Genomic DNA, 27,393 nt, shown 5'->3' with positions numbered 1-27,393 from the left:
TATTTCAAATGCAAGTTCTGCAGATTTTTTTTTTTTTTTTTTTTTTTTTTACCTTGAGGAGAGCAGCGCAGAATGGTTTCAGGAGACCTTTGGAAAGGGTAGAAGGAGTGCAGTGACGAAAGCTTCGTGCAATGAAAAGAGACGTCTGCTGCTTGATTGTTGGGTTTTTGTTATCCATTACAGCCAAGATATCTTCACTGAGATTTTGCAATGTAGTCTAAATTATTGGGACAAGAGAGATTCACTTTGACTATTCAAGAAGAACCTATTAATCTTTTTCAGAGTATTGGTATCAATTCACTTACAGTAAGAAAGATAGCATCAATGGCTTCTTGCAAGGCTTGCACAACCTGAGGCTTTTTCTCTTTGAACTTCTCCAGAATAGTTGGGACAACCTATTGGATATTATCAAGACATTACAAATTGTGCATCCACCCCAGTATCAATTGTATGTAAGACAAGGAAATCTTCATCACTATCCCATACGAAGGACAGAGAAAATAATCTAATCACACTAAAAGGTCATTACATCAAGAAACACTCTGATGCTACAATCTAGCTAAAGCAGCTTTTTAAAAAGAAAAATGTTTGCCGTTTTCAAAACTGTTTTATTTATTCCAAACCAACTTCTGAAGCAGATCACAACAAAATACTCCTCTAGAAACATTTTCCCCTATCTTCCTGGATATTCAACCATAACAATTCCAGAATCCTTTTTCTTTTAATAAAACAAAATCCACAAGAAAATTTGCTAGAAATATGATAAAAGGAAGATTTAATACGCATTCAGTAGAAATTAGTATCAGGCTGGTGCCAAATCCTTATTCCACAATTAATTTTATGGACACAGAATTTAAAAACAAGTACCGAGCACATTATACTCACATGACCAGCATATTGTCCAAATTTCTTCCTGAGACCAGTGGCTAGTCCAGCAAGGGATTTGGCAGCCAAAGCAACCAACATCACATTTGTATCCTTTCCAATAACCTGTAAAAAAAGAGCATCACAATCTAATGGTGTAAAATTTCAAAATGAATTCTGACCAAATTAAAGATGAATTTGATTATAACTCCTCATGCCATTCACCTAAATTTATATTAAACTATCTCAGAGTTACTCTCCAATTTAACAGCTCACAAACAAAGAATGGGAGAGAGATTGTTTTCCCCTGCCGGTTTCCTATACACTCACAAAATATGCTCTATTTGGTGGGGTGTGCAAACCTGTGGTGTGCAAATAGAGGAGAAAATTATGTTTCATGAGCTGAAATTCAGGATTTTATTCTAGATAGTAAATGCTAGAATTTTAGAAAGCAAGAAACCACAGATTCTGGGCAATTAGCTAATGCTAGCTGACTTGCTACCTACTTAAAGAGTTCAAAAACTTGTTCAATTATTTTTATTTCTATTTCTATGCTATTATGATCTCTTATCCACTTAAATCTGTGAGCAAACATAATTAAGCACTCTATATTTACCAATAAAAGATTAAAAGCTCCTTATAACTATACTAATACTGAGACCTTGTGTTTAGATTTGAGAGGTCCATTTGAGTAATACAGAGAATCTTGCCTTCTTAAGAGCTTTCACCAAGTCTGCATAATCTCCAGCTTCCAATCTGGGATTTTTAACCAGCACTTCTACTGCTTCCAAAGCTTCTTTTCTTTCCTGCCACTTTTTGGCCTCCTGCAAGGCAAACCATTAAAGACCTTGATATATGCATTATTGGAAGTGATACATTCTAGTCACATGTCATTTCTTATTTGTACAAGGAAAAAATACACGTACAATACCACTGTGTTTTCACAATGATCTACTGCAATTGTTCCTAATAATAGTACCTCTTAGACATGACACCATATACATTCAGTAGCAGAAAAGATAAATTATTTTGAAGATATGTTAATGGACACAGTATTGATACAAAGGGAAGTTACAGAGATTAATATTAACATATTGTTTTATCTCTACTTACTATTTTGTCATAGAAATCCTTAGGAAGTTTGGAGAGAATTTCAACAGCTTCCAAAAGTTCATAAGCATCTACTTGTGGAACATCCTCATCACCATCATCACCCCCTATGGAAACAGCTATCAGACACAACCACGTACAGGCCAATTACACTACAATACTACATTTTACTAACCATATGATCAAAATTCCCAGAGTAAGAACTTCTGTGCAATTAATGATACTGTCTAGATACTGATATGCATCTAACTTTTTTGTCAGTTTGGTGAGTTTCCCTTTTTCCTAATAACACTTTCAAGGTTGAAGTTCCAGATCAAATGTTACCTCCATCTGCATCTCCACCAGCTGCCTGCTGTTGCTCAAACTTTGCTTTCATTTCTTGCTGGGATCGCAGAAATCTGGACTGCTTGGGAGTAGACGATGGCAGTTTGACCCATTCTTCTTCCAGTTCTTTTAACTACAAGAATTAAAATAGCAGAAAGATGCATAAACAAAATCTTGACCCCCCCCTGATGTTTGGACTATTCCCTACCTTCAAAGAGGTATAAAAGCATAGCTCTTTAGGAAGGCTTTTGAGGACTTGACCCAACATATGGTGAACTGGATTAAGGGGCACATTGTTGTTACTGTATTGGATTTTTAAACTGTTTTTCTATTTTTTCTTCCTCTACATTTTAGGCTTGTTATTAGCCACTCAAGTGTTACAATTAGAACAAATGCAAGGTGGAGGAAGTGAGCGATTATATGAATACAATTCATTATAAATAACTTGCTACAGAAAGAAGGCCTACTAAGAACATTACTACATTATATGAGTTCAACATCTTTTTGCTGCTTTTTGACATCTGCTAATAATTAGCAGAGGTTCCAGGAGAGAACTCATCTTTAAAGCTTGATGTTGGATGATCCCCTGTTAACTCTTAGGATAAGACAACACAATTTTTTCCAAGCCTCTTGAAGACACTATATGAGATTTGTTAGAATTCCAGTCGTTTCAGGTCTTGGAGCCCATGCCTATGTTATAAAATTTCCTCTATTAGAATTGTATCTAAAAGGAATAATTTTCCAAAACAAAGTTTTCAATTATCTAAAACATTTAAGAAAAAAAAAATCCATTTCCTTCTGTTTACTGGTCACTTCCTGTTAAGATTATCAGAACACAACATGCCCCCAACTTACCTGAAGAGAATTTATGTTCTGTAATGGAGGCCTAAGAGCATCCTTAATCCATCGATAAATCTCAATTGCAAGGAGTTTGGCTTCATCTCGAACAGCTTTCTCTCGAGATTCAAAAAGTTTTGGCAACATTTTGATTATTGGCTTCAGGGCGATTATTTTTGAACCAAATTCACTGAAATATATACATGCAACTAGTTAAATTATGTTATTACTTTAATGCTACTACATACACTCTTTGACAAATATTTAGACATTCTAAACAGAATATAGCTGTAGCAATTAGACTTATATACCGCTTCAGTCACTAAGCAATGTAATCATAAAGGGTGACATCTTATGACCAGGCCTTTTTCTAAAGACCACTGACACTATTCTGCAAATAGCACATGCTGTTCTTACAATGTTTCAAAAGGTTTCTGAAGGCTTCTAAAACCTCATAAAAAGGTCATGTCCACCATTCTCATGATGCTTCAGAAAGCTTCTGAGGTTTTCCAGAGCATCATGAGAAGAGCACTCACAATTTTGAGAACAGTGAGCATCTTGTGAAGTTTTAGAAGGCCTCAGAAGTGATGAGAGCAGTCTTGAGCAATGTATATAATTTAGCTTTTTTCCAATGACCACTTAAATGGAAAATAGTAATAGAAAATTTAATTATTTATAAGAAATTCCCTTATTCTTAGAAAGTCTGATTAAATTTCCATTAAATCTTACCTTAGTGCTTTCCTCAGTGTCTCTATGCATGCCACTATAATCTTGGGGTTCTTGTTGTCCAGGCCTTTAAGCAGTTCTTCTTGTACTATTTCCCCTTTCTCAATTTCAATAAACATGAGGCATATATCTATGCCTAGTTCCTTTGCTTTAGCTTTAGGCTGATTGAACACTTTATTTACAACTCCAGATACCACCTCACCTGTTGTTCTTAAAAAAGGAAAAAGGGTAATAACAACAGTTAGTCAACAACAGAATGAACAATTTGATTCCCTCTCATCCACCTTATAGCAATACTTGATTTCCATTAAACACAGGATTCTTCAATATGTTGTTATATTTATTGCAAGATAAGTTAAGATTGGTTTTGTTGCATTTATGAAATATTCCTAAGAGATCTAAAAATCTGAAAAATTTCCCTGAAATGTAAGCGTTTTTTTCTTTTTTTGCATTCAAGGATATTTATTAACAACCTCATTCATACACATTATTCAACTGAAACCAGAACTCAGGATTAATGGATAAACAGTTAGAAAAAAGCCATGGAAAATTATTTCAATATATGATCACAGCAGCGAGATTACTGTGTGCACAGAGATGAAAACGTTTGATGCTACCGGCAATGGAGGAACGGTTGTTAAAGTTGAGAGATTTTGCTGAAATGGAGAAATTAACTTCTTTGATTAAAGAAAAGACATTATGTACATTTATTTTTGATTGGAAGTCTCTTATGGACTTTTGTGTAAAAATAAAAACAAACAAATTTGTAACTTCTGGTTTCAATGATTAGATGGGAAAGATCAGGGGTAGGCAACCTTGGCTCTTTTATGACTTGTGGACTTCAACTCCCAGAATTCCTGAGCCAGCCATGCTGAGGGGAAAGGGAGAGGTTTCCATGCTGAGCCATGCTGGCTCAGGAATTCTGGGAGTTGAAGTCCACGAGTCATAAAAGAGCCAAGGTTGCCCACCCCTGGGATAGATATAGAAAAAAGAGTAAATATGATGTAATTTTAGAGAAAGAGAGGTTAAAATATGTTTGCACTTCTAACTGCTGTGAAGAGTATTAGAAGCCAATTTATACTTTTTCTCCCTTTCTTTTCAATTTTTCTTCAGCTTTTTTCCCCTTGCACCTTGTTTTTCTTTGATTTCTTTTTCTTTACATTCTAAAGTTTGTTAGATTTTATCTTCTAGTTTAAAAGCTTTAATAAAAATTATACATGAAAAGACCTGATTCATAGGCATGCATGCTGAACACTTCTCTGCTACATTTACAGACAGTTTAAATGCATGCATTGTATTAAGTGAAAATATTTTTATAATGTGAAGAGCAACTACAATGTGTATCTATTATTTAATTACTCTAAAATTATTCTAGAACAAATAGAATTATTTTAGGAGTCAGATAATTATCAACGTAAGTTATCTTCTACAATATTTGCTACCCGTGCAGTGGGGAGGGGGCTGTCAGTTTTTATTTGATGAAAGAAAATAATTTCAAAACCCAAATTGGGGATTAAATGAATGATGTATTGTAGGCATGTTCCAAAAAGATTTATGGTACAGATTTCATTGTAGTTTTAGCCTCAGGGCTCTGATGAAATTGTTCAAAGCATTGTCCTACCTCCTATGTTTGAAACTGTTCAAAGCTAATATGCAAATATAATTTGGGATCTTAAGCTCATCAGTAGGAGTAAGAGTTGTTCTAAAGTACAAATACAAATGACTTACTTTCCTGCTACATGAGCATTTTCAACATAAGCAAGTGCAGCTTCTAATCCTTTTAGCTGAACTACTGCATTTGAGTCTGTCACAAATTTCTTTATAAGTCCAAGGTATTTGGACCATTCAGGGCTCTTTTCATCCTCTATTTTCTCAAACAGCTTCAGTGCTTCTTCATATCCATTTAATCTGGCTTTCCATACCTAAGAAAAAAATGGAAATAAATTAAATCTCTGCATGTCCCAAGAGAATTATATGCTATTCTCTTATATGACCAACTGTATATTTTTATTACAACAAATACTGAAGAACTGTAGTTTTCCCTGTTAAGTATTCAAATGATAGGTATCCAAATACCTACTAAAATTCTGCAGCATTTATCAGATGTACTATCTGCAGTCCCAATAATACATTTAAGGAGTTCTGAAACTGCGTTAGTCATGATTGGCATTTACAGCACAATACAGTCATACAAATCAGTGAGGAAATTTCTATCTCATCTGAGCCATCATATACAAAAGTATTAATAATCTTGAAAATAACACAATCTGAGGTTTTCCTCACAAATTTAGCAATTTGCTTTATTCCCCCTCTTCAGACCTCTACATCATTCTTGTCATGCCTCCAAAGTGCTACCATCATATTTGGACTTCTGTTGCTAATTGCTGTGAGAGAGGTGCAGAGATAAGGAAAGATACAGTGAAGAGGAAAAGAGAGGAGCAGGGAGAATAGATGGTCTCATTTTTTTTTTAAATAATTCTCCTTTCCAATAAACACTGTCGGATATTTGTAAACTATTTGAATATTTTAAAAAAAATAATATATGACATGCCCTAAATAAATACGATTATAGCAAACTTATAAAAACATTAAGACACATCATACTTTAAAGAAAAATAATAACGGGAAAAATTAGCAACATTAGCAGCATAAGTTAAGTCATTTCAACTTTATTTAGAAACATAGAAAACTGATGGCAGAAAAAGATCTGGCGGTCCATTGAGTCTGCCCTTTGATGTTTTTTTCTTGTTTTTGTTTTCTTTTTATTTATTTATTTATTTATTATTTTGAATTACTATTTTTATTTCTTTTATTTTTTAAATTTAATTTAGATTATTAAACTGAAGATATGAAGATAATTGTCAACTCTACAAATAAGCATGGCTGCAGCCATTTTTCCTATTCATTTTCGGTTGCCACATAGAATTGAGGGAGGGGGGTTGCAAGGTGCTTTGCTAGTCAAAATAATTTTTTGTCCTGTGGGAACCAAGGTCATCGGCTGCTCCCTAGACTGCAGGCTGGGCGTTGTGTAAAAAGCCCGCCAAGAAGATGTATTGGCGAACATAGTTGCTTGCATAGTTTTAGGGATGGGATTTTTAACTTTGTATTCGGGAATTGTTTATGTGTGTCTCCAGACTTGGTTTCACTTTTGACATGTTGATACTTTATAACTAATAAACATGTTCTTTGAGGAATTTGCAAGCCTTGGAGTGCTGCTTTATTCATCTGTCGGAACCATGACAATAATTGTAGAAATTATCTATGTAAAAAATGTGAAATCACAGAAAAAAGGGACAAAATGATACAAATATATTTTGTGTAAGCATCTACATAACTTCATATATCTCTTATTGCAAAACTGGGTAAATCAGTCATAGGATTTCCTTAAAATATGAGCCCTTATATCAATAAGTTTTCTGTTAATTATCCAAGATGAAAATGGCATGTTATAAAACTGAAATCAAGCAACTTTTGAGTAGCTCTCACAGAATAAATCTTGGACTATTGTTACAATCAGCATGACCATACAACAATATCCAACCTTTCTTTTTCATCCCCAATATAGGGGAGAAGCACTGGAGCCAGTCCCAATCATTGCTAAACTTCTAATTTTAGAAATAGAAGGAACTATCATCATGGCCTCATTGTAAGGTAATTTGTTCAAAATTTTTATGTATAATGAGAGCAAAGTCCAACATAAAAAGAAAATATTTTAGAAATAGTTTGAAAGTTAGTCTAAAATGAAAATGTGGAATTGGAGGAAGCAATGATTTAATCTCAAACTGTTGCCTAACACAGATACCACCAGAATGAAAAATGAAATAAAGAGTTTGGGGCTTTGTGGAAGCCTACAAAAACCAAAACGTTTCCTAGAGAAAAAAAAAATAGGACCTGTTAAATGTATTATTTTAATCATTATGCCAGACAACTATTACATTTTGAGAAAATGGCTTCAGTTTTATAAACTGATATAATGAACAAGCATGTAGTCTGTCTGGTGCTTTCTTTTCTTTCCCACACGCTGATTAAGTAAGCTAGAACCAGGTTCACATATAAACTAATCACTGTTGCAGTAAAACAGGGGTGTCAAACTCAATTTCACTGAGGGCCGCATCAGCATTGTGGTTGCCCTTGAAGGGCCAGGTGGGTGTGGCCAGAGTGGGTGTGGCCTACTGGTGGGCGTAGATGGAGTGGGTGTGGCCTACTGGGTGGGCGTGGCCAGTTCTACATCATCCGCGTCAAGGGTGCCTGTGGGAGCCTGGGCAGGAGTGAGACAGATCTGAGGGTCTCTGGCAGAAGGGGGTGGGACTGGGGCAAGCGCCAAGGCATGATCCAACAGGGCAAGTGCCAAGATGGCCACCACAAAATTGTACATTGGCTCCCGGCCGGCCTGGGCCAGGGCCAAGGCCAAGGCAGCGGGGGCCGTTCCCTCACTGTTTCCAGGATGGCTTCGCAGGCTACATGAAACCACTTTGTGGGCCACATCCAGCCCCCGGGCCTTGTGTTTGACATGTCTGCAGTAGAAGGAAGCATTAACATTGAACCTCAACTTTTTATTTTTCCATAATATTATAAACTAGCCATTTCTATAACAATAAATGAATCTAATCAGTAAAACCCAGAATCCCCCCCCCCCTTTTTTTCAGTCATCAAGTTTTTGACACCTTGCTACGCACTGGTGGTACTCAAATATTGTCATGTGCTAAAAGTGGTACAATCTGTGAAAAGGTTGAAAAGCCCTGCCTGAGAGGATATGATGTGAGAACTCTGGATCACAACAGACAGCAAAAATATGAACTCAAAGAACCTTAATTGGATAAACTAATGATTGTCAGCTGAATTATATCAGCTAAAGGAAAAAAACAATGAGTCCAGAAAACTTTAGAAAAGGACAACTGCTCTGAAGCAAGAGCTGAACAATGGAGTCTTATTTTTGTATAAACATTAAGAGATATAAAAATATAGTCAGATCACCATTCAACATTTGCTCTGATTACCAAATTACTGGGTGACAGGGCAGAAATGCAATTTTCTTAAACCCTAGCTTGACCTCAGATGAAGGCATATTTATAAGAAAATCTGTTCCCCAAAATTTCTATTGTTTAGTTACTCTAAATAGATAAATGATAATTTATTTATTTATTTATGAGACTTATATACCGCTTTAAGTGCAAGCACTCTCTAAGCGGTGTACACCAGTAAGCAATGTATATATATATTTACATTGCCCCCAACAATCTGGGTCCTCATTTTACCTACCCCGGAAGGATGGAAGGCTGAGTCAACCTTGAGCCGGTGAGATTTGAACCGCTGACCTGCTGAACACAGTCAGCTAAAGTGGCCTGCAGTACTGCACTCTAACTGCTGCGCCACCTCGGCTCTTATTAATGCCACAGCGTAGCCAAAACAAATACAGGTAGTCCTTGACTTACAATCATAATTGAGCCCAACATTTATGTTGCTAAGTGAAAAATTTGTTAAGTAAGATTTGCCCCATTTTATGACCTTTATTGCAGCATTTGTTAAGCGAACCACTGCAGTTGTTAAGTTAGTAACACAGTTGTTCAGTGAATCTGGCTTCCCCATTGACTCTGCTTGTTAGAAGACCGCAAAAACTGATCACATGACCTCAGGATGCTGGAACCCTCATAATTATGAACCAGTTGTCAAGGACTTGAATATAAATCATGTGAGCCTGGGGATGCTGCAATGATTGTAAGTGTGAAAAATGGTCATAAGTCACTTTTTTCAGTGCTGTTGTAACTTTGAACAGTCACTTAAACAAACTGCTGTAAGTTGAGGACTATCTGTTGGTCCAGTGGAAACATTTTCAAATTTGATCAAATGCATTTGAGTTAAACTAGTGCAGGGAAAGATTTTCAAAATATGATTCTAACGTTTGCCCTTTCCTTAAACTCAAAACAATGTATCACTCAGTAAGTAGGGAAGTGCCAGTTCCTTAAACAAGGCAATCTTACCTTGTGTTCACATTTTTGATCAATCGGTAATTTCATCCATTCACTATCTTCTGCCATGATGCCTCAGTTTCTTGTAGTTCTTCACTGTAATTCCTAGGAAATACCAAAAAAAACAAATAAGGCCCTAAGTAAAAAGGCTTGCGGAAACATATGAACCCGGTAGAAATGAACATACATACAATAGGATCTGAATAAAATTTAACATTAAAAAACTATAAGCTACCTAATAGCAGCACTAAATGATTATAGTTATCTTAGCATGTTCTGTCTATTTTGAGTTTATATTCCAAATCCAAATTCTATGCTCAGGAAATATAAATCTGAATTTATTCTATTTAAAACAGGTACATTTTCTTAAGAGTCCATTTTTTAAGTAATGATAGGAACAGAAGAAAAGCAGGATGAGTACTAAAAGTGTAACAGAAAAACCAAGTTTCAAAATATACAGCTGGCCAAAATTATAATGGAAGCAGTCTATAAAAAGCATATGTCAGTAAGCCAAATCACCAGGTTACATGACAATATTTTCTAGGTGGGGCTGAGGCTGGACTGAAGAAACAACAGATTTTGTTTCAGCTTTTAGCAATGCCTCCCTTTTCGTTTCTGGTGCCAAAATATCTTGCTACACATGAGATGCAGTGATATAGAGTATTACTATCATTTATGCATATTAGTGCTCCATTTACTAAGAGCAGTATCAAAATAGTATGCTCATTCTAGAGCAGAAGTAGGCAACCCAAAACACTCAAAGAGCCACTTGGACCCGTTTCCCACCAAAAACAAAACACCGGGAGCCACAAAACCCTTTTGATATCTAAAATGAAGATAACACTGCATATTCCCTTTTAACCTTTTTTATTTATATATTAAAGGTAAAAAAGGATTTATGCAGGATTATCTTCATTTTAGATGTCAAAAGGCTCTCTCTCTCCCCCTCCCTCTTTTTTCTCTCTTTCTCCCTTTCCTCTCCCTCTCTTTCCTCTCTTTCTCTCTTTCCTCTCCCTTTCTTTCTTTCTTTCTTTCTTTCTTTCTTTCTTTCTTTCTTTCTTTCTTTCTTTCTCTTTCCTCTCCCTCTTTCCTTTCCCTCTGTCTTTCCTCACGGGAAGGCCAAGCATGGGGGGGGGGAGGAGGCAGCAGAAGGTGCCCGGGGCACAACGGACCGGCCTGGGGAGATGTGTGGCCAGCTCCGCTGCCCAGGGACAGCCCAGGGAGCGATGCCCCCACCGGTCCAGCTGGGACTGACGCCCGGCCTGAGGACACATGTGGCTGGCTCAGCTGCCTGGGGACGGCCCAGGGAGCGATGCACCCGCCAGCCGCCGCCCCAGCTGGGACTGCCGCTTGGCCTGGCCCGGGGAGATGCGTGGCTGGCTCACTTGCCCAGGGAACGATGCCCCCACCAGCCGCCGCACCAGCTGGGACTGCCGCCCAGCCCGGGGAGACATGTGGCTGGCTCAGCTGCCCGGGGATGGCCCAAGGAGCGATGCCCCAGCCGGGACTGCTGCCTGGTACAGGTAATCCGGGGGGGCGTGCCACCTGCCCTGCGGACTCGGAGCCCCCTCCCTCCCCCCGCTACCAACCTTCCATCTCCAGTGCTGCTTGGCCAATGGTCGCGTCGGCTGGGCATCGCAGGGGCTGTTCTCCCTCGGAGCTGCGGCTTGCAGGAGGGCTGGCCCACTCAGCAGAAGCTCTGGTGGGCCGCTCCCAGTGGGGATCCCAGGGCTTCCCCACACGGCTCTCCAGCCACAAGCATCTCGGACAGGGCCAGCCCGGGAATGGGACTTCCTGACTGCCCTTCTCCCAGGGGGTGGGGGACCCGGGCGCAGGGCCAATCAGGAGCCCTGAGAGGGGGCAAGTCCACATGAAAGAGAGGGGGGGAAGCACAAGTGCCCCCCCTCTCTCTCCTTGTCTCTCTCTGCAAATGGCAGAGGAGGCTCCGGAGCTGCAGGGGATGGCTCAGAGAGCCGCATGCGGCTCTGGAGCTGCGGGTTGCCAACCCGTGTTCTAGAGTGTTCTCACAGCTGCTAAGACAGAATGGCAGTTTATACATTTCCCTTGAAAAAGTTCACTAAACTAGCAAAACTACTCATGCAAATGCATCATTTATGGAATACATCAACAAATGCCCAAAGAGGTGACCCTCTCTTCTTAAGAAAGCTATCCTTATAAATGTTTCAAACAGAGAATTTGACAGGAACATGCTCAAAAACTAAATCTTTTCCAAGCATCTTTCATTACTATATAATTAATCTGAAAGATATTTTAAATTAATAGACAAATATTGTAATCTTGTCACCCTCCTGAAACGATTACACCTCTCAAAATTCTCAGCATTAGGAATTGTAAGTATTTAAGCTCATATACATCCTGAGGATGTGCCAGATGAGAAAGGCTGTTATAGAGTGACTGCTTTCCTAGATTTTTCTCAGTTCAAGATCAAATTCAGTACAACCTAATTCATAAAGGGTACAACACATTACTGTTACAATCCTGCACATAATAAATGGACAATATTACTGAGTACAATGCCACACAGATAATAGAAAAAAACCTCTCTCCTCCACCTTCCCTGTTGGAAATGAAGCATATTGTTAGAGACTCAGTCTTACTCTTCTCAGTTCCATCTTAGTGATTTATCTTTAAAAAGTGTGATTGCTTATTAACCATGGAAGGAAAACTTTAATCAGAAATATAATTTATCACTGTTCTCTTACAATCATTCCAGAGCTATTATTATACTCAGTTCTGCACCACTGCCACCATGTTTACACATTCACAAAATTAATCAGGCTCCAATAATCTAATTAACTGTTATACAACATAAATATTTCTATCAACTCAAGGGATTACTTGTCATTTAATAACATTCAACATTATGTTTCTCAGCAGAAGACAGCACCCAGTTAAACTTCACTGGTCTCAAAAAATTAAGAGTGAGATCTGATTACTGCTTGGAAAGGAGACCAGTAGGAAACACTGGGCTACATGAATAAAAGGGGGGGGGGAACCAACATTCTAAAGAAGGAAATATCAAATTGTTTCTCTATTCTTTTATCAAAAGTATGTAGAAATATCCATGTAGCTGCCAGAAATTAAAATACCGTAGTCACTTTCTTCTCCAATTTCTTAGGAAGGCAATACAACAAAATAATTTGATTAACCACTGATAATGAAATAAAATCTGCTCTTGGAAAAAATAGGAAGTGAAAGAAAGCTGTACTGTAAATGGATTTACCAAGGCAGTCTTCTCCATGTCCAATCCTGTAATGTTTCATTCTCTGTAGGAAAGGTGTTCTTTTAATCCCATCTTATTTTTATAAATAACTTAAAGCAGCAAACATACCTAACACTTTCCTTTTCCTATTTTTCCCACAACAATAATCCTATGAGATGAACTGGGCTGAGAAAGAGTGACTAACCCAAAATCATCCAGCTGGTTTTCATGTCTAAGGCAATACTAAAACTTTCTAGCCTGGCTCTTTAATCACTGGACCCAATGCTGTCAATACTTTTTGTTCCCCCCCCCCAAATAAAAATGAACAGAATCTAAGAAATGAATACGCATACTTTATTATGTAGCAGAGGATTGTTGTTGATGGTGGTGTTGGTGTGTGTGTGTGTGTGTGTGTGTGTGTGTGAGAGAGAGAGAGAGAGAGAGAGAGAGAGAGAGAGAGAGAGAGACTTTCATATTTTCAATAATGTAAATGTAAAAAAAAAGCTTCCATCTTCTTAAAGAGCTGTTAGGACAAACTTGGCCTGGAGAGAAAATAATTTTGCCTTTGTGAATGTGGGAAAGCTGAGGGAGAGGTTAGAGACATTACCATGTAACCTCAGCAGTGGGACAGTATCATACAGAAGGGGGGGAAGAGAAGTTATGGAGGTGGGATTTCCCTCATGGATTGCATATCTGAGGAAATTCTAAAGGTGACCCCAAATTTCTGTGGAAAATGGGGAGGGGGAATCTTAAAAAATTGCTTTTCTCTTTCACTCAATGTTCAGGCCAAATTTCAGGCTATTTTTCTGCACATCCCTAGAAGTGGTTTATGTTATGACTAAGCAACATTGGGACTATGCCAGTGACTACTCTGCATCTCTTCTACCCATTAATATTTACTCTGAGTAAGCTGCATGGATAGGCGGGGCTTACAGATATTCACTGTAAAGGGCTGTCATAAAGAAAAATAATTGTTAATACAAGTTTCCCTAACTATCCAGAGCCGCGGATACTTTCAATGCAATACAGCTCAGATTAAACACATTCATTCAGATTTTTGTCTCATTTTATATTTAACAGTTGCTATATGGGCAGATTGTGTGTTTGTGTGTGTGTGTGTGTGTGTATGTGTGTGTTTGTAGAAAAGATAAAAATAGTATTCATTCTGGGCTACCTAGTAAATATACTAAAAAGAGAGGTACCATTAAGCTTTCTTTAAGATATCTCTCTCTATATATATGATGTATCTTACTACTGACCTTGATCTTCTTTATCTCAGATTCCAGTGCAGGATTTCATTTATCCATCTACAAAACAAAGCTATATAAATAATAAATCCTAGATTGGTAGTGATTTAGGTGACTAGATCCAACCTAACAGATACTTTTGTGGCCTTTGTTTAAAAGTTATATTTAAAAATTAATTCTAGAATTGATTAAAATGGACAGTTTTCATTAAAATTTACAATAGCATAATCAATAGCATAAAAAGCATAATTATGTGAAAATAATCTGCTGCAATCCTAACCACATATATATTCTAATTTTTATTTGACAGTTCAAGGCCAATACATGGAGGATCTTCCATTGTCAGCCCTTTTAAAATGGACAATTTAATGTGGTTAAGGTTATTTATTATAACAAAAACCTGTTGAAGTTTCTTTTTATCTCAACTTATTCCTAACCTAAATCAACACAGAATTGTTTTAAGTTTCTTTCTCATGCTTCCTATTTCCACAAGCTTGAAATATATATTTCTGTAATAATTCAGTTCCACATTATCCTGATATCCCATCATACCTCTAATTTTATACATCCAGCAACAACCATATGAACTAGATTAGGATGAGACAGAGTGACTAGCTCAAACTCAGCTAAATAACTCTATGATCAAGCTGGGACCCAAATCAAGATGTGATTGGTTCAAGTCCAGCTCCTTAACCACTTCATTGTACAAATCACGTAGGAGTCATCATATTAAACAGAGTAGTTGGGTTTGATGCACATTTGTCTACGGTCAATTAAACCTCCAGTTTACTTGATTAACTCCATTCTCTTGATTTTGGCTTTATTTATTTCAATTTCACGACTCTAGGTTACCTAACAACAATTAGAAACACTATTAAAATAACTGTAAAAAAATACACATATAATCAGCAGCCCAGGTAAAAACAAATCCACCAACAACAAATCAAACTTTATTTTATTTATTTACAATATTTATCTACCAGCCCATCTTGTACCAAACTCTGTGCAGCTATATAAATGTTTTAAAGAAATAAAATGAATATATTAAGAATTAAAATATGGATAATAAAACATTAAAGTATTACTTATTAAAACCATTAATACCACATAAACTATTAATACCACAAACATTAAAAACCAAAACTGGGGACCAAATTAAGCTTCTGACGTGCAGTCACTTCATCCTATCCCGGAGCTTAGGGGAAAAGACAAGTCTTTTCAGAAGGCTAGGAGGCCTGTTGAACTTCAGGAAGAATAAGGTTGTCCTCGACCTATGACTAGAATTGAGCCAAAACGTCTGTTGCTAAGCAAGAAGTTGTTAACTGAGCATTGTTATTCTAAATCAGGGGTATCAAACTGCTGGCCCATGGGCCAGATGTGTCATGCCGAAATCACGCCCAGCCCATTGCCAGCAATGGAAAAACAGTCCCGATACACCGTGACACGTCACGTGACGTTGTGAGTTTGACACTCTGTTCTACATAGATAAATGATAATAAATGTCACAGTGTAGCCAAGACAAATACACCTTGTCAGAAGTTTGCAAAAGATGGTCACATGACCCCAGGACACTGCAACCGTCATAAATATGAACCAGTTTTCATGCATCTGAATGTAAATCACATGACCACAGGGATGCTGCAACGTAAGTATGAAAAATGGTCACGTCACTTTTTTCCAGTGCCGTTGTAACTTTGAACAGTCACTAAATGAACTGTTGTAAGTCAAGGACTACTTGTATTACATAGGGTAGGGGGTTGCCACAGAAAAGGCATGCTTCCTACACCCATAAGGTGACGGTGTTTAAGGGAAGGGACTAGGAACATGCCACCATTATCTATTTGGACAGGTAGTTGTAGTTAGGAAAAGGGAGTCCCCCAGATAATCTGACCTTATGGAACACAATTATTGCACAGGCACCGCCATGCATCAGGATCCCCAAGCTAGGTAATAAACCATGTATTGAAGGCAGAATTGGGGCCAATCTAACGTTTATTGGGGGGGAGGGGAATGATGCCTTAAAGGGCAGGTGCTGCAACATTAAAGGTTCTCTTAATGGGGTCTACCAGATGGCACTTGTTAATAGACAGGATCCCGACCTCTCTTTCTTGCTGAATCCAATGGGATAAATAAACTTAACTTGGGAGATGCAGCTCTCAATGTTTTGTTCAGTCCCATGAATTAAGACTTGTACACCCTGCTTCATAGTTAGCATTATTATGTGAACCAACAAAAGTTAGCATTAGCGTGTGAGCCAACAAAACATTATTATGTGAACCAACAAAATATCATGGCTTAATACATATATAAATCTTGTATATGTAATTAATTATAATTACTGGAGGCTAAAACATATAAGGAACGGTTGCTGGAACTGGGTATGTCTAGTTTAATGAAAAGAAGGATGGATGACATGATAGCAGTGTTCTAATATCTCAGGGGCTGCCACAAAGAAGAGGGAGTCAAGCTATTCTCCAAAGCACCTGAAGGCAGGACAAGAAGCAACGGATGGAAACTAACCAAGGAGAGAAGCAACCTAGAACTAAGGAGAAACTTCCTGACAGTTAGAACAATTAATCAGTGGAACAACCTGCTTCCAGAAGCTGTGAATGCTCAACACTGGAAGTTTTTAAGAAGAGACTGGACAGCCATTTGTCTGAAATGGTACAAGGTTTCCTGCCTGAGTAGGGGGTTGGACTAGATGACCTCCAAGGTCCCTTTCAACTTTATTATTATAATTATCATCGTGGTTATTGTTATTATTTTTTGGGATTACTGTTCACAAATAATGTAAGTAGTCCAGGTTATTCAACTTTACTGTTTATAGTCAGAAGCAAGTTCCATGCATAATAAATTTGTTCCCCGGAAAGCAAGTGCAGGATTTTGGAAAAAAAAAATAACTGGGATGTTATTTGAAATAAAGTACAGTTCCAATATGAATATGTTTTTAAAAATGTAAATAATCCCTGTAATCACAGCATATTTTAATCTAGAAAAATAATTAAATCATGTTTAACTTGTTACTTGATTGATAATGAAGAACAGTTTTAAGGAAAGAATTCATAAAATTTTGTTCTAATTTTCTAACAGTGTATAAATAATATAACCATAACTTAAGGCAGATATATTTGCTATAAAGGCCCCAAATCTATCCTTTCATTGTCACAATTCCCATACTTTTGAAGGTACACAGGGTCACAGGTTACAACATCTGTACATAACTCTTTCATATCCCTATTGAAGTGCAGGAGCCCACCCTTTCATATATTGGATTTCTCTGCATATCGCTTCATGTTGTCACCTCACTAATTATTATTTTTTCTTAACAAAAGTTATTTTAAAGAAGACCAATGGTAAAAATAAGTATATTCTCTTAACGTTGATAGATATATTGTGCTATGCTATAGAGGTAGTCCTTCACTTATGAGAACAATTGAGCTCAAAAGCAAGACAGTTGTTAAATGAATTTTGCCCCATTTTATCTTTCTTGCCACCGTTGTTAAGGAAATCATTGCAATTGTTAAATTAGTAACACAATTGTTAAGTGACTCTTGGCTTCCTCATTGACTTTGCTTGTCTGAAGTCGCAAAAGGTGAACACATGATCCTGGGACTCTGCAACTGTCATAAATACATGCCAGTTGCCAAGCATCTGAAGTTTGATCACATGATCGCAGAGATACTGCAACATTTGTGTGAAAAACTGACACAAGTCACATTTTTCAGTGCTGTTGTAATTTGAACAGTTACTAAATGAATTATTGTAAGTTCAGGACTATCTGTAATGCGTATGTGTGTGTGTATGAGCTAATTACACCCTGGTTATGAACTAAACCATGATTTAAAAAACTACAATTTGGTGTACAGTGTAAGTCACAACACAGCATTTTTTAAAATAAACTCTTCAATTATACATCACTTAGTTGCTTCTACCATCTAACAATGAAATTCATATTGTGCAAAGTAAAAATGTGCTAAAAACACCATAATTGGCTTCATGGAATGCACTAATTTTAAACCAAGCAAACTATATCATGGCCTAGCACAATTTGTAAACCCTGTCATTGTCTTTCAGTTCAATTCAGAAAAATCTGAGATGCTGTGATGATTTCCCTACTCTTGAAACAAATGCTCTTTGGAGCAAGCTCTTTGAAGATTGATTACGCCATTCTCTCCTGATCTGTTATTTCTATTTTGCCTATTTCCCCGATAATGCAAGTGATATGGTTTATTTCACTGAAGCTCTTTCAAAATATTGCTCTCAAAAATACAATATACAGTAGAGTATTTTAAGGCATATATCCAATATTTTTTGAACAGAGAGAGCAATATATTTATACTCTGCATAAATTCCACTATCTTTCATGATCTATGTCCTCATTTTATTTATAGTGCTCATGCACTAATATCAGTTGAATCAGGCATGTCACTTAGAAGTCTTATCTCTTGTTATTTCTGATGATTTTAGGGGGCATCTCATTGTTCTCCACAGCCGGTCTTCTCAGATGTTTCAATATCGTTATGTGCCTATGCATTCCCTTATCCAAAATCACCCTCTTTGCCCCTGCCCACAAGATATACACAGCTCTGGGTCGGCGACATCATCAGAGCTCCCTTTTTCTGCGACAGGACTTGCCAGGAGGCTAATCATCACCACCGCTTCTCGTTTCCCGCCCCAACAGAAGGGGCCACATCTCCCAGCAGTTGCAGCTCAGTCAGTCGACATTGACAAATTCAGCATCACTACTGCCACTCCGGAAGAAAACGCTCTCCGGCATCTCTAAATCTACTCCGAAGTCAAACGCCACCGAGTATCAGGCCGCTCCCCGGGCATTGTTTATGCCAACAAACCAGCCTAGCAAACCTCCGTCCTGGAGCTTTAGGCCCCCGTAGATCGGTCGCCGCCCTGCCCCGGAGCTGATGCCGGGCAACGACGACTTACCCAGTTTGAGCTAGGCCGCAGGTCTCCTTACCCAGCACTGCTTAAAAGGAGCTGGCGGGTAACTGCATCTCCTACCGGCAAAAAAAAAGACACCTCCTCCAAGGCGGGGCGGAGTGCATTGCAGCCGGCGACACCAGCCTCCGACTCCCACCGCACCTGAGAGCAAGGCCTTCTCCGGGCCATGTGACAAACAAAGGCCGGGTGTCCGCCTCCCAGGAAGGAGCATGCGCACAGTCCGCTCCTCAGTTCGCCTTGGCGGCGGAGGACGGGAGTTATTCGAGATTCGTCTTCGAAGAGGAAAATTGAAAGTACGACTTCGAGAGGCAACTTCAATTGTTTCGCGTCTCGCGTGCTGCTGCTTTGATCTCCCTTCCAAGAGGGAACCGGGTCTCGGGCCGCACAAAACTCAAGAGTCGTCCAGGTGCGCAGTTCGGCCGGACTAAAACCATTTGGACGCAACAAGTACAGCGCGTGTAAAGCACCCGCTATATGTCTCACAGCTGGTTTTATTAGCATGCGAGATGAAGAAGCGCAACGGATCCTACTCTGCTTATCCACAGAGTAATACAGAAAAAACAAAAACAAAAACTTTCTTACGCAGGTAGCAACCTACCCACCCAGTTCAGTGGATAGCATCTTTTACTATACGCTACTGAAAGAAAGCCTGGAAATTCACTGCCAGTCTTGAGACCCTGGTTTTCTGAATTTAGACTTGGCTATCCTTAGAAAACTATTGAGATAATTTTGGCTACCAATTATTGCCAAAAATATGTCTTTTTCTAACAATTGCCCTGCCATGTTAAAATAAAATACATCTGTGCACTCAGCTGAAAAAGTTAATGCAATGTTAATTTTCTATTTAAATTTCATAGTTTGAGTTCTCTTGCTTCATATTTACAAGAAACTTTTAATTAAATAGAATATTGCTTTTTACAGCATGTGAACTAAAGAATTCATGTTTAATATGCAAACCTTTCCCCCTTTAAAATCTTTTTAATGATAAATTAATCCAAAGACAAATACTGTAACAAATACAATGTCTGGATAGGAATTATTCATTCATTGTCAGAAAATACAAGACACTTAAAAATCCATTTCTTTAACATTTCAAAGCTTTTTGTACGTTAGAAATTTGTAGCAAGAATCACAAAAGAGTAAGAAACAGGTACAAATTAATACCTATCTTTTTTTACAAGTATTTGGAAAATGGACAAAAATTTGGTGAAAAAAATCAGCATCAAGAACATTCTACGAAAAAGTATTCACTATAAGTGCAATCAGCAAAAACACAAATGTTGACACAATTGGCTTCCTTTCCTTCCAATAGCTTCTGAGGAATTATTATTTTCACTTCTAAAATTCTTATTATAACAATTCTATGCATAAAGTTCCATTAAATTCAAAGGTTTGTTCAATTTATATCCCACCTTTTGTATAAGAGCTCAAAAAGATATACTGTACACGGTGCTCTCTCCAACTTTTACACATACCAAGAACCCTATGAGATTGGTTGAACTGAAACAACAAATGGCCCTAAATTGCCCAGTAACTGTGGATCTGGCTAGACTTCAGGTCTCATTTTAGTCCAGCAATGAGCACCCTTAAGATCTTGCTGTTGAAAACAGCATTATGTTGCAAGCTATATTCCTTTTGTACACAGTCTGCAATACATACATACATACATACAGTTGCCATTTTTAGCATTCTCACCCCTATATTTTTAATAACTACTATTTATCAGAAAACTATGACTTTAAAAAATAAAAACAAAAGCTATAGTTAAAAAAAGGAAAATAAACAATCTACTACCAAACTAAAAGACATCTTTTAAAATGGTATAAAATAAGCTCTTTTGCATTTTTCTCAGCACACAATCACAACTAAACTGAGGAAGCCAGCCTTTACAACACTGAAAGCATAGGATTATTTCAGCATATATTTACTAATGTTCTGCTTTATGCAATGTCAACCTGTCACTTGAAGTATGATCCCATTCAAATGAAACATTCTCAGTCATTAATCTGCAATCCATTCATAAGCACTGAAGTCTACCATAATATCTACATCCAGAAATCTAAAAATCAAGTGCAAGATCCAGATCCTAAAGCTACCCTTGATCTCAGTGATCCCTAAATGTGGGTATGTACCCTACCAACAAACTGAAAGAATCTTGTAGATGTTATTACCATTGCAGAGAAATTGCTATTAGAAAGAATGCAGTCCCTGAATCTATTTCAGTACACCAATATTTGATTAAGACACTGAGGCAAGATATTCTGACATTATAGCATGTTCTAGAGAGTATAAGTACAATTGTGTTCTGAAATAGCAATCCATTATGTTCTATTGACTTTCCAAATTCTGGAATAAAGGGCACTTAGCAACCATAATGAAAGAAACATTGAGAGAGAAAAGGTAGCAAGGAAAATGGCTTCAGCAGTCTTATATTTCAATAGTTTGTCCTTTGAGGAATTATCAGTTTCATGGAGAGTTTAGATATTTCAGATTTCAAGGCATCACTATCAAATATTTAAACCAGATTGCTAGGATATCTTTTCATACTTGTTTGGGATAAGCAGATTTTTGTATTTTTGAAACTCCAGCTTAGAAATAAAGAAAGCACATATTTCAATTTAAGATACATACTTAAAAAGACCTTGTATTTTGTATTTTCAAAACTTAAAACAAGGCGCTTGATATATGTAAGATAAATGTAGTATATAAATGTAATTTATGTGTAGTAAAGGTGTCATAATTCTAAAAGAAGAAATTGCAAAATCTTGGATAAGCTTTTCCAAAGGCCCCTTTGCACATTACTGAATACAAGTAATTTTGGATTATGCAAGCAAAAGAGGGAGGCTTCCTGCCCACTGATCCCTATTTTTACTATGTTCTTATCTCCATCCCCCTCTTCTCAAAAAAAATGATTCTACCGGTACTGAGGAAGTTAAATTAACTGCCAAGAAATGAAGACAGCTGAGAAGCCAATTTGAAAAATCAGAAGCAATTACTTTCAGCTGCCACTGTTGCTCAATTACTACACCATCACAACACATGAACAGTAAGCATGACCAAGAATAAACTTTTGCATGCTCATCTGTCTCCTTTTGGGCACTGGCTGTAGTTATTAACAAACTTTTTTTTCTATTGTGAAGAGCAAAAGGTTCTTCTGTAGATAATTATGTGCATGATGTAAGATTGGGATTACCTACCCTTACATTTTCAATATATATGATGGGTGCATCAGTATGGAAACAAAGCTAAGTTGTTTAAGGGTATTTATTTTCTCCTCGTGAAAATATAATTCATGTAGAACTTAGAGAAGTTTGCTCATTTCTTTATAGTGCTAATAGTAACTCCTAAAAGTCATTCACTCACACAAGGAAGTGAGCCAGTAGGAGTATGGCTTTGTGCTGTGTTCCTTTAGTTAAAGAATGGAAAAAAGCCATTGCCTAAAACTTTAGGTAGCAGCTAAGTCCCCAAGTCTGTGTGGAGGATACCCACTGGGCATTAATTGTAGCTTATAACATCTAACTGGCAGTGGTGGAATCAGATTCCTTCTGAAATATTCTATGTTTGTGCCTTTAGGGGTGCTGTTCCCTAAGACAGTGTCTTTTTTCCACCAATTTTTCCACCAAAGATAGAAAATGTAGTTACTACTTCCAAGGAAAAGAGCAGATGAGCAAGTGGTGACAGGTGCTTTTTCTAATAACTATGAACCATTCATTCATCCATCTACAAAATAATCCACTAGCAAAATATTAAGAATAGTAATGGCTTCATCTATTTACACAGCTGACTTCTTCCTTTAAGCAATGGGAATAATCAGATCACATTAGTTACTAATTGGCTCAATAGCCAGTAAGCTAAGATCCCCACTTTCTTCCACAAGACAAAAGGTGGTGCCAACAGCTGTATTCCACAGCACGCCTGCCCATCATTTATTGAATTCATCGACACTAACCTCCTGGACTAGTTCATACGTGCTACGATGATATCAAGTGGCCTAGTTGGTGGTTTAGCACATGAAAACACCGGTCTCGGTGATAGTACGGATTAAGAGACGCCCACTGGTCAGGAAGTCCCTGAACGCCTCTTAGATCCCAGTTAGCCCCGCCAGGGCCTCCACTGCCCACATGGGACCCGATGTAAAGAGAAGTGGGGCTCAAATTGCGCCAGCCACAGAGGCTGTCAGGTCGGCTTCTGGCTTTAGGTTCCCGGAGCATCCATAGCACGGGAGCGGCCTTATGCCGCGTTGTTGAGTGAGAGAAGCGGCCAGTGAAGAAGGATGGAGCGCGCCCTCCTCGTACCGGTGACTCTGCTCCGGAGCCCCAGCCTTCCCCGCTACTCAGATAATCCCTGATGCAGAAAAAGACACTTACCGAAGCCAAGGAGGAAAGGTAAACCCCAGGCCTCTCCTCGCCACCGTTTGAAATCACTAAGGATGTTCACACCGCCCAATATTCCGGCTCCTCATTGGTTTCCACCGAGAATACCCGCCTCCTCAACTTGGAACCTTATTGGCTAGTTTGAATCTGGCAGTTGTCCTCAGGAAGTGGGAGGAGGCGGCAGCAGCAGCTTTTTTTGCTTTTCTTCGACTGCTCTTTCTTACCCGTTTGTTCTTCTTTGTGGTCGTGGCGGCCCAGGCCTTGATAACAGCCTCGCTCTCTATTCGCAGAATCTTGCGGAAAAGAAAGCAAGGAGGGCGCAGCAGGAGGTGCCCGCTCTAGGCTTCAAAGGCGAGCTCCAAGAAAGCCCAGCCCCAAACTGGGTTGCCGTGCCTCCCTCCCCCGCCTTGCTCCGCAGTTCCTGACAGGGCTGTTAGGCTTTCCACAGGGATAATGGAAAGGTAGCAAAATAATGTCTGTCTATATTTGGTGAAAAGAAGGCGTGTAGTGAAAAGAAGTAGTAGTAAATTTTTATTTAGGGACAGCTGAAAAACTGAAATGGAGCGGATTTTTTTAAAAAATAGTAAAACGAGTGCCAGAAATCCAAATATCGCCCAGAATCTCTTAGGGACGGGGGGGGGGGGAAGGGTAGGGGGGGCTATAAATTGAATTCATTTGAGAACATAATCTTTTGAATTATCTATGAAAAGTCACATCTAGTGGATCTTGGCTTATCTTGAAAACACTAAGAAGGGATGGTTCTGCTTAATACTTAGGTGGGAGACTATGATAGGAGCTATAGGACAAATTGGAAAATAAAAACACATTTTGAAGGAAAACGGTGGCAAATCATGCCCATATTAAATCCTTTTATGGCCTGGTACCTGCTTACAAGACTGTTTGCTATGACCTCAGTTGGCCCAATTTATTAGGGAGAATCTACTAATCCTAGCCCACCTATGGAAAATTACAGCAAGGCGTTGGTTTCAATGGAAAATCTGATGTTTCTCCATAATAAGGCTGGAGCAATCCCTAAGTGCATTCAGGAAGGTGCTGAATACAAAGTATTCCAGAGAATGGTTTAATATGTTCACAACCATCTTTTCTATTTGTTTTATTATTTCAATACTATAAAACTTTGCTTTATTGGATGTTTTAAATGTTTTCTTTGTAAACTACTGAAAGATAACTTGGTGGTATTGGAGCACAAATGTAATACATAAAATATTGCCATCAGGTAAATAATCCTTTTCAAGAGGAGTTGACATCTACCTATTTTTTTAATCTTTTCAATATTGTTTTAATATATTGGATACTAATTGGAAAGTACACTCAAACTTACTTGCAGTTCAGCCTTGATGCAGTAAGTACTAAATCTCCTGTTACTTGCTCTAGGTTGGCAAGTTGGGTTTTGGAAGAGAAGTTGGCATTCAGAGCAAGTTTCTAAAATCTGCCCAGAACAGGTAACAAAACATTTGATTTTAAGTTAATTCCAGATTCTATGCCATGTTTTTGTCTTGTCTAATTAAACCATAAAACATTTTGCCTATCCTAATGGATATGGATTATAGGAATCAAGATGTTGAATTTACAATCAAAAACTGGCATATGTATACAAGCATTTTCAAGGTGAAAATTGAAACAGTGCACCAGTTCCTACATGCAGCTGGAAGTAGAGACAGGCAAAAAAATAGGTTGTTCTGAAGTTAATGCTCATGGCATAATAAATATTGATAAGGGAATAGATAAGGGATATGGGAAGAATGAGTTAGCATATGTAGATCATATACATTCTACTAGCAAAAGTTCACACTACATATAAAGCACATCATCTCTTTGCATTTACAGTATTTAGGTTTCACATTAGATTATTACATAGGTTGATTTCAATTTCTAAAAATATAAATATAGGAAAGTTCCAAGTTTAACAGGCATGAAAATAGTTCAAATTAAATTGGCAAAAAAGCTTTAACACATATTAGACAATATGAAAATAATCCTATTATGAGTCTGGTATGAATCATTTTGATTCTAGCAGTTTGGCCCAGTGGTTAAAGTGCTGAACTAGAAGCATAGAAACTTCACTTTACTTCTGCGTTAGGTTCAAAAGCCTGCTGGATCACACTGGGCCAAACAGTTTCTCTCAGTTCTAGGAAAAAGGAAATAGCAAATAACTTTCAAAAATGCTGCCCAGATAATTGGACTGATTTGTCCATTTGGTCACAGGAGTCAAGTCTGACTTGAAGAGAATAAAGTATCATTTAAATTTGTTACTCATAAATTGCCCAGGTAGAAATTACTTAACTCGTAACCAGCAACGAAACATCATTTAGGAATGCTAAGAATTGTTAGGCTGTATATGTTTCCTACTTTTAAAATGCAGACAATTTCTAAATAACATTTATGTTATAGTAAGAAATTATAATTTAGAGTATCAGTTCCTAGATAATACTGTGTTCTGGGACAAAGTTTTTTTTTTAAATTTATCTGTCTAGCCATCCTATTGATATTTAGGCTTAATGCCAGGATTAACTGACTTTAAGACAAAGTACAGTAGCCTAATCTTACACATGGTTAGTGAACCATAGGTACTACTGTGTTTAATGGGACTTAATTTTCAGGACACAAAATACAGAATTTCTGTCTCAGCTATTATTAATGGTTAAGTCACTTAAGGAGATATACGAGATTTGTCTTTACATGATTGAGCCAAGACTAGAGGTAATCCTCAGCTTACAACCGTAATAGAGCTTGGAATTAGGTCGTAAGTCACTGTGGTGATAACTAGAAGCATCATATGACTAGACCCAATTTTTGACATTTTTTGTAGCAGTTAAGTAAACACCAGGTCACTAAGTGAACGTCACAGTCATTAACCATATGCTATGTTCGTTAAATGAATCAATTTTCCCCAATGAGCTTTTTGTCAGAAATACAAATACAGAAACTGGCAAAAAAAAAACCCAGCACAAATTGTAGTCATGTGACCGCGGGACATTGCAAACAGCCATAAAGGTAAGTTGGTTGCCAGACACCCAAAATGTGATCATGTTACAGCACACTTGCGGCCATTGTAACTTTGAAAACAGGTCATAAATAACTCTGGGGACGTCCGTCATAATTTCAAATGATCATTAAGTGACCAATGGTAAGTCAAAGATTACCTATAACACATTTTAATGACAGGTGAACATATAATCCTTTGCAGCCAGATTAATTGTTTTTGTTTATTTCCTATAGTTTGTTCTTTTTTTAAAAAAAAAATATTGCATGTACTCATTTAAAATGCCCACTGTTTTGACCAGTGAATTGAACAGGAGAAGAAATGAAATATGTGTCCAAGAAAGTTTTTCCCCAAACTGGTTGCTTACTTTGAGCTCTGACAAGATACATAGACTCTGTTGCTTATCGATATACAGTATACTCCCTTCTATAACCAGAATCCCAATCCTGACATTTTAGGAATCTTTTAAAAGCCATCTTTCCACGTCTTTATTTCCCTTGGTATTTTTATTTTGATTTTTTTTATTCTGTATATACTTAATAGTTTTTTAAAGTGCTTCAGGATTTTCTGTATAAGTATATATTTTAGTAATATTTACGGGAGCAAAGAAAGGATTTATGTGGGGTTTTAGAATGATAACTTGTTTATTCCATGTATCTGCTGAAAGCCTATAACATTGTAATAGTTTTAAATTATAGTGCTTTGATGCTATCAATATGCAAATTTACATGTGAGGATTTGAAGTGAGAAATATGCCATTTAA

The 27,393-nt window shown here is 37.6% G+C and overlaps 1 protein-coding gene and 1 long non-coding RNA gene across 9 annotated transcripts in view; one reads left to right on the top strand and one right to left on the bottom strand.

Annotated features, from left to right (window-relative positions):
* Positions 1 to 23,750, bottom strand: part of CKAP5 (cytoskeleton associated protein 5) — a 68,409-nt gene extending 44,659 nt beyond the window's left edge. For 4 of the 8 annotated variants that reach the window (XM_039358128.1, XM_039358170.1, XM_039358177.1 and 1 more), the window contains exons 1-11: positions 23,621 to 23,750; positions 9,840 to 9,932; positions 5,590 to 5,783; positions 3,865 to 4,071; positions 3,154 to 3,325; positions 2,299 to 2,431; positions 1,978 to 2,081; positions 1,575 to 1,688; positions 886 to 990; positions 306 to 395; positions 53 to 217 (exon numbers count right to left, since the gene is read on the bottom strand). In XM_039358128.1, coding sequence (XP_039214062.1) covers positions 53 to 217; positions 306 to 395; positions 886 to 990; positions 1,575 to 1,688; positions 1,978 to 2,081; positions 2,299 to 2,431; positions 3,154 to 3,325; positions 3,865 to 4,071; positions 5,590 to 5,783; positions 9,840 to 9,896 — 1,341 coding nt within the window. In that variant the 5' untranslated portion in view covers positions 9,897 to 9,932; positions 23,621 to 23,750. Of the gene's footprint in view, positions 1 to 52; positions 218 to 305; positions 396 to 885; positions 991 to 1,574; positions 1,689 to 1,977; positions 2,082 to 2,298; positions 2,432 to 3,153; positions 3,326 to 3,864; positions 4,072 to 5,589; positions 5,784 to 9,839; positions 9,933 to 13,071; positions 13,092 to 14,309; positions 14,358 to 19,238; positions 19,423 to 23,620 lie in introns of those variants that run through there. The other 4 variants (XM_039358133.1, XM_039358143.1, XM_039358153.1 and 1 more) reach the window with 4 other exon arrangements.
* Positions 23,751 to 23,907: 157 nt separating this feature from the next.
* LOC120314786 overlaps positions 23,908 to 27,393 on the top strand; it is a 35,860-nt gene continuing 32,374 nt past the window's right edge. The window contains exons 1-2 of the long non-coding RNA XR_005558528.1: positions 23,908 to 24,087; positions 25,022 to 25,089. This is a non-coding gene — a long non-coding RNA (uncharacterized LOC120314786). The remainder of the gene's footprint in view (positions 24,088 to 25,021; positions 25,090 to 27,393) is intronic.

This window comes from Crotalus tigris, unplaced genomic scaffold (genome assembly GCF_016545835.1).
Source record: "Crotalus tigris isolate CLP2741 ecotype Arizona unplaced genomic scaffold, ASM1654583v1 scf7180000017576.4783729, whole genome shotgun sequence".
Taxonomy (NCBI): Eukaryota; Metazoa; Chordata; class Lepidosauria; order Squamata; family Viperidae; genus Crotalus; species Crotalus tigris.
This window is presented reverse-complemented; position numbering and strand designations above follow the sequence as displayed.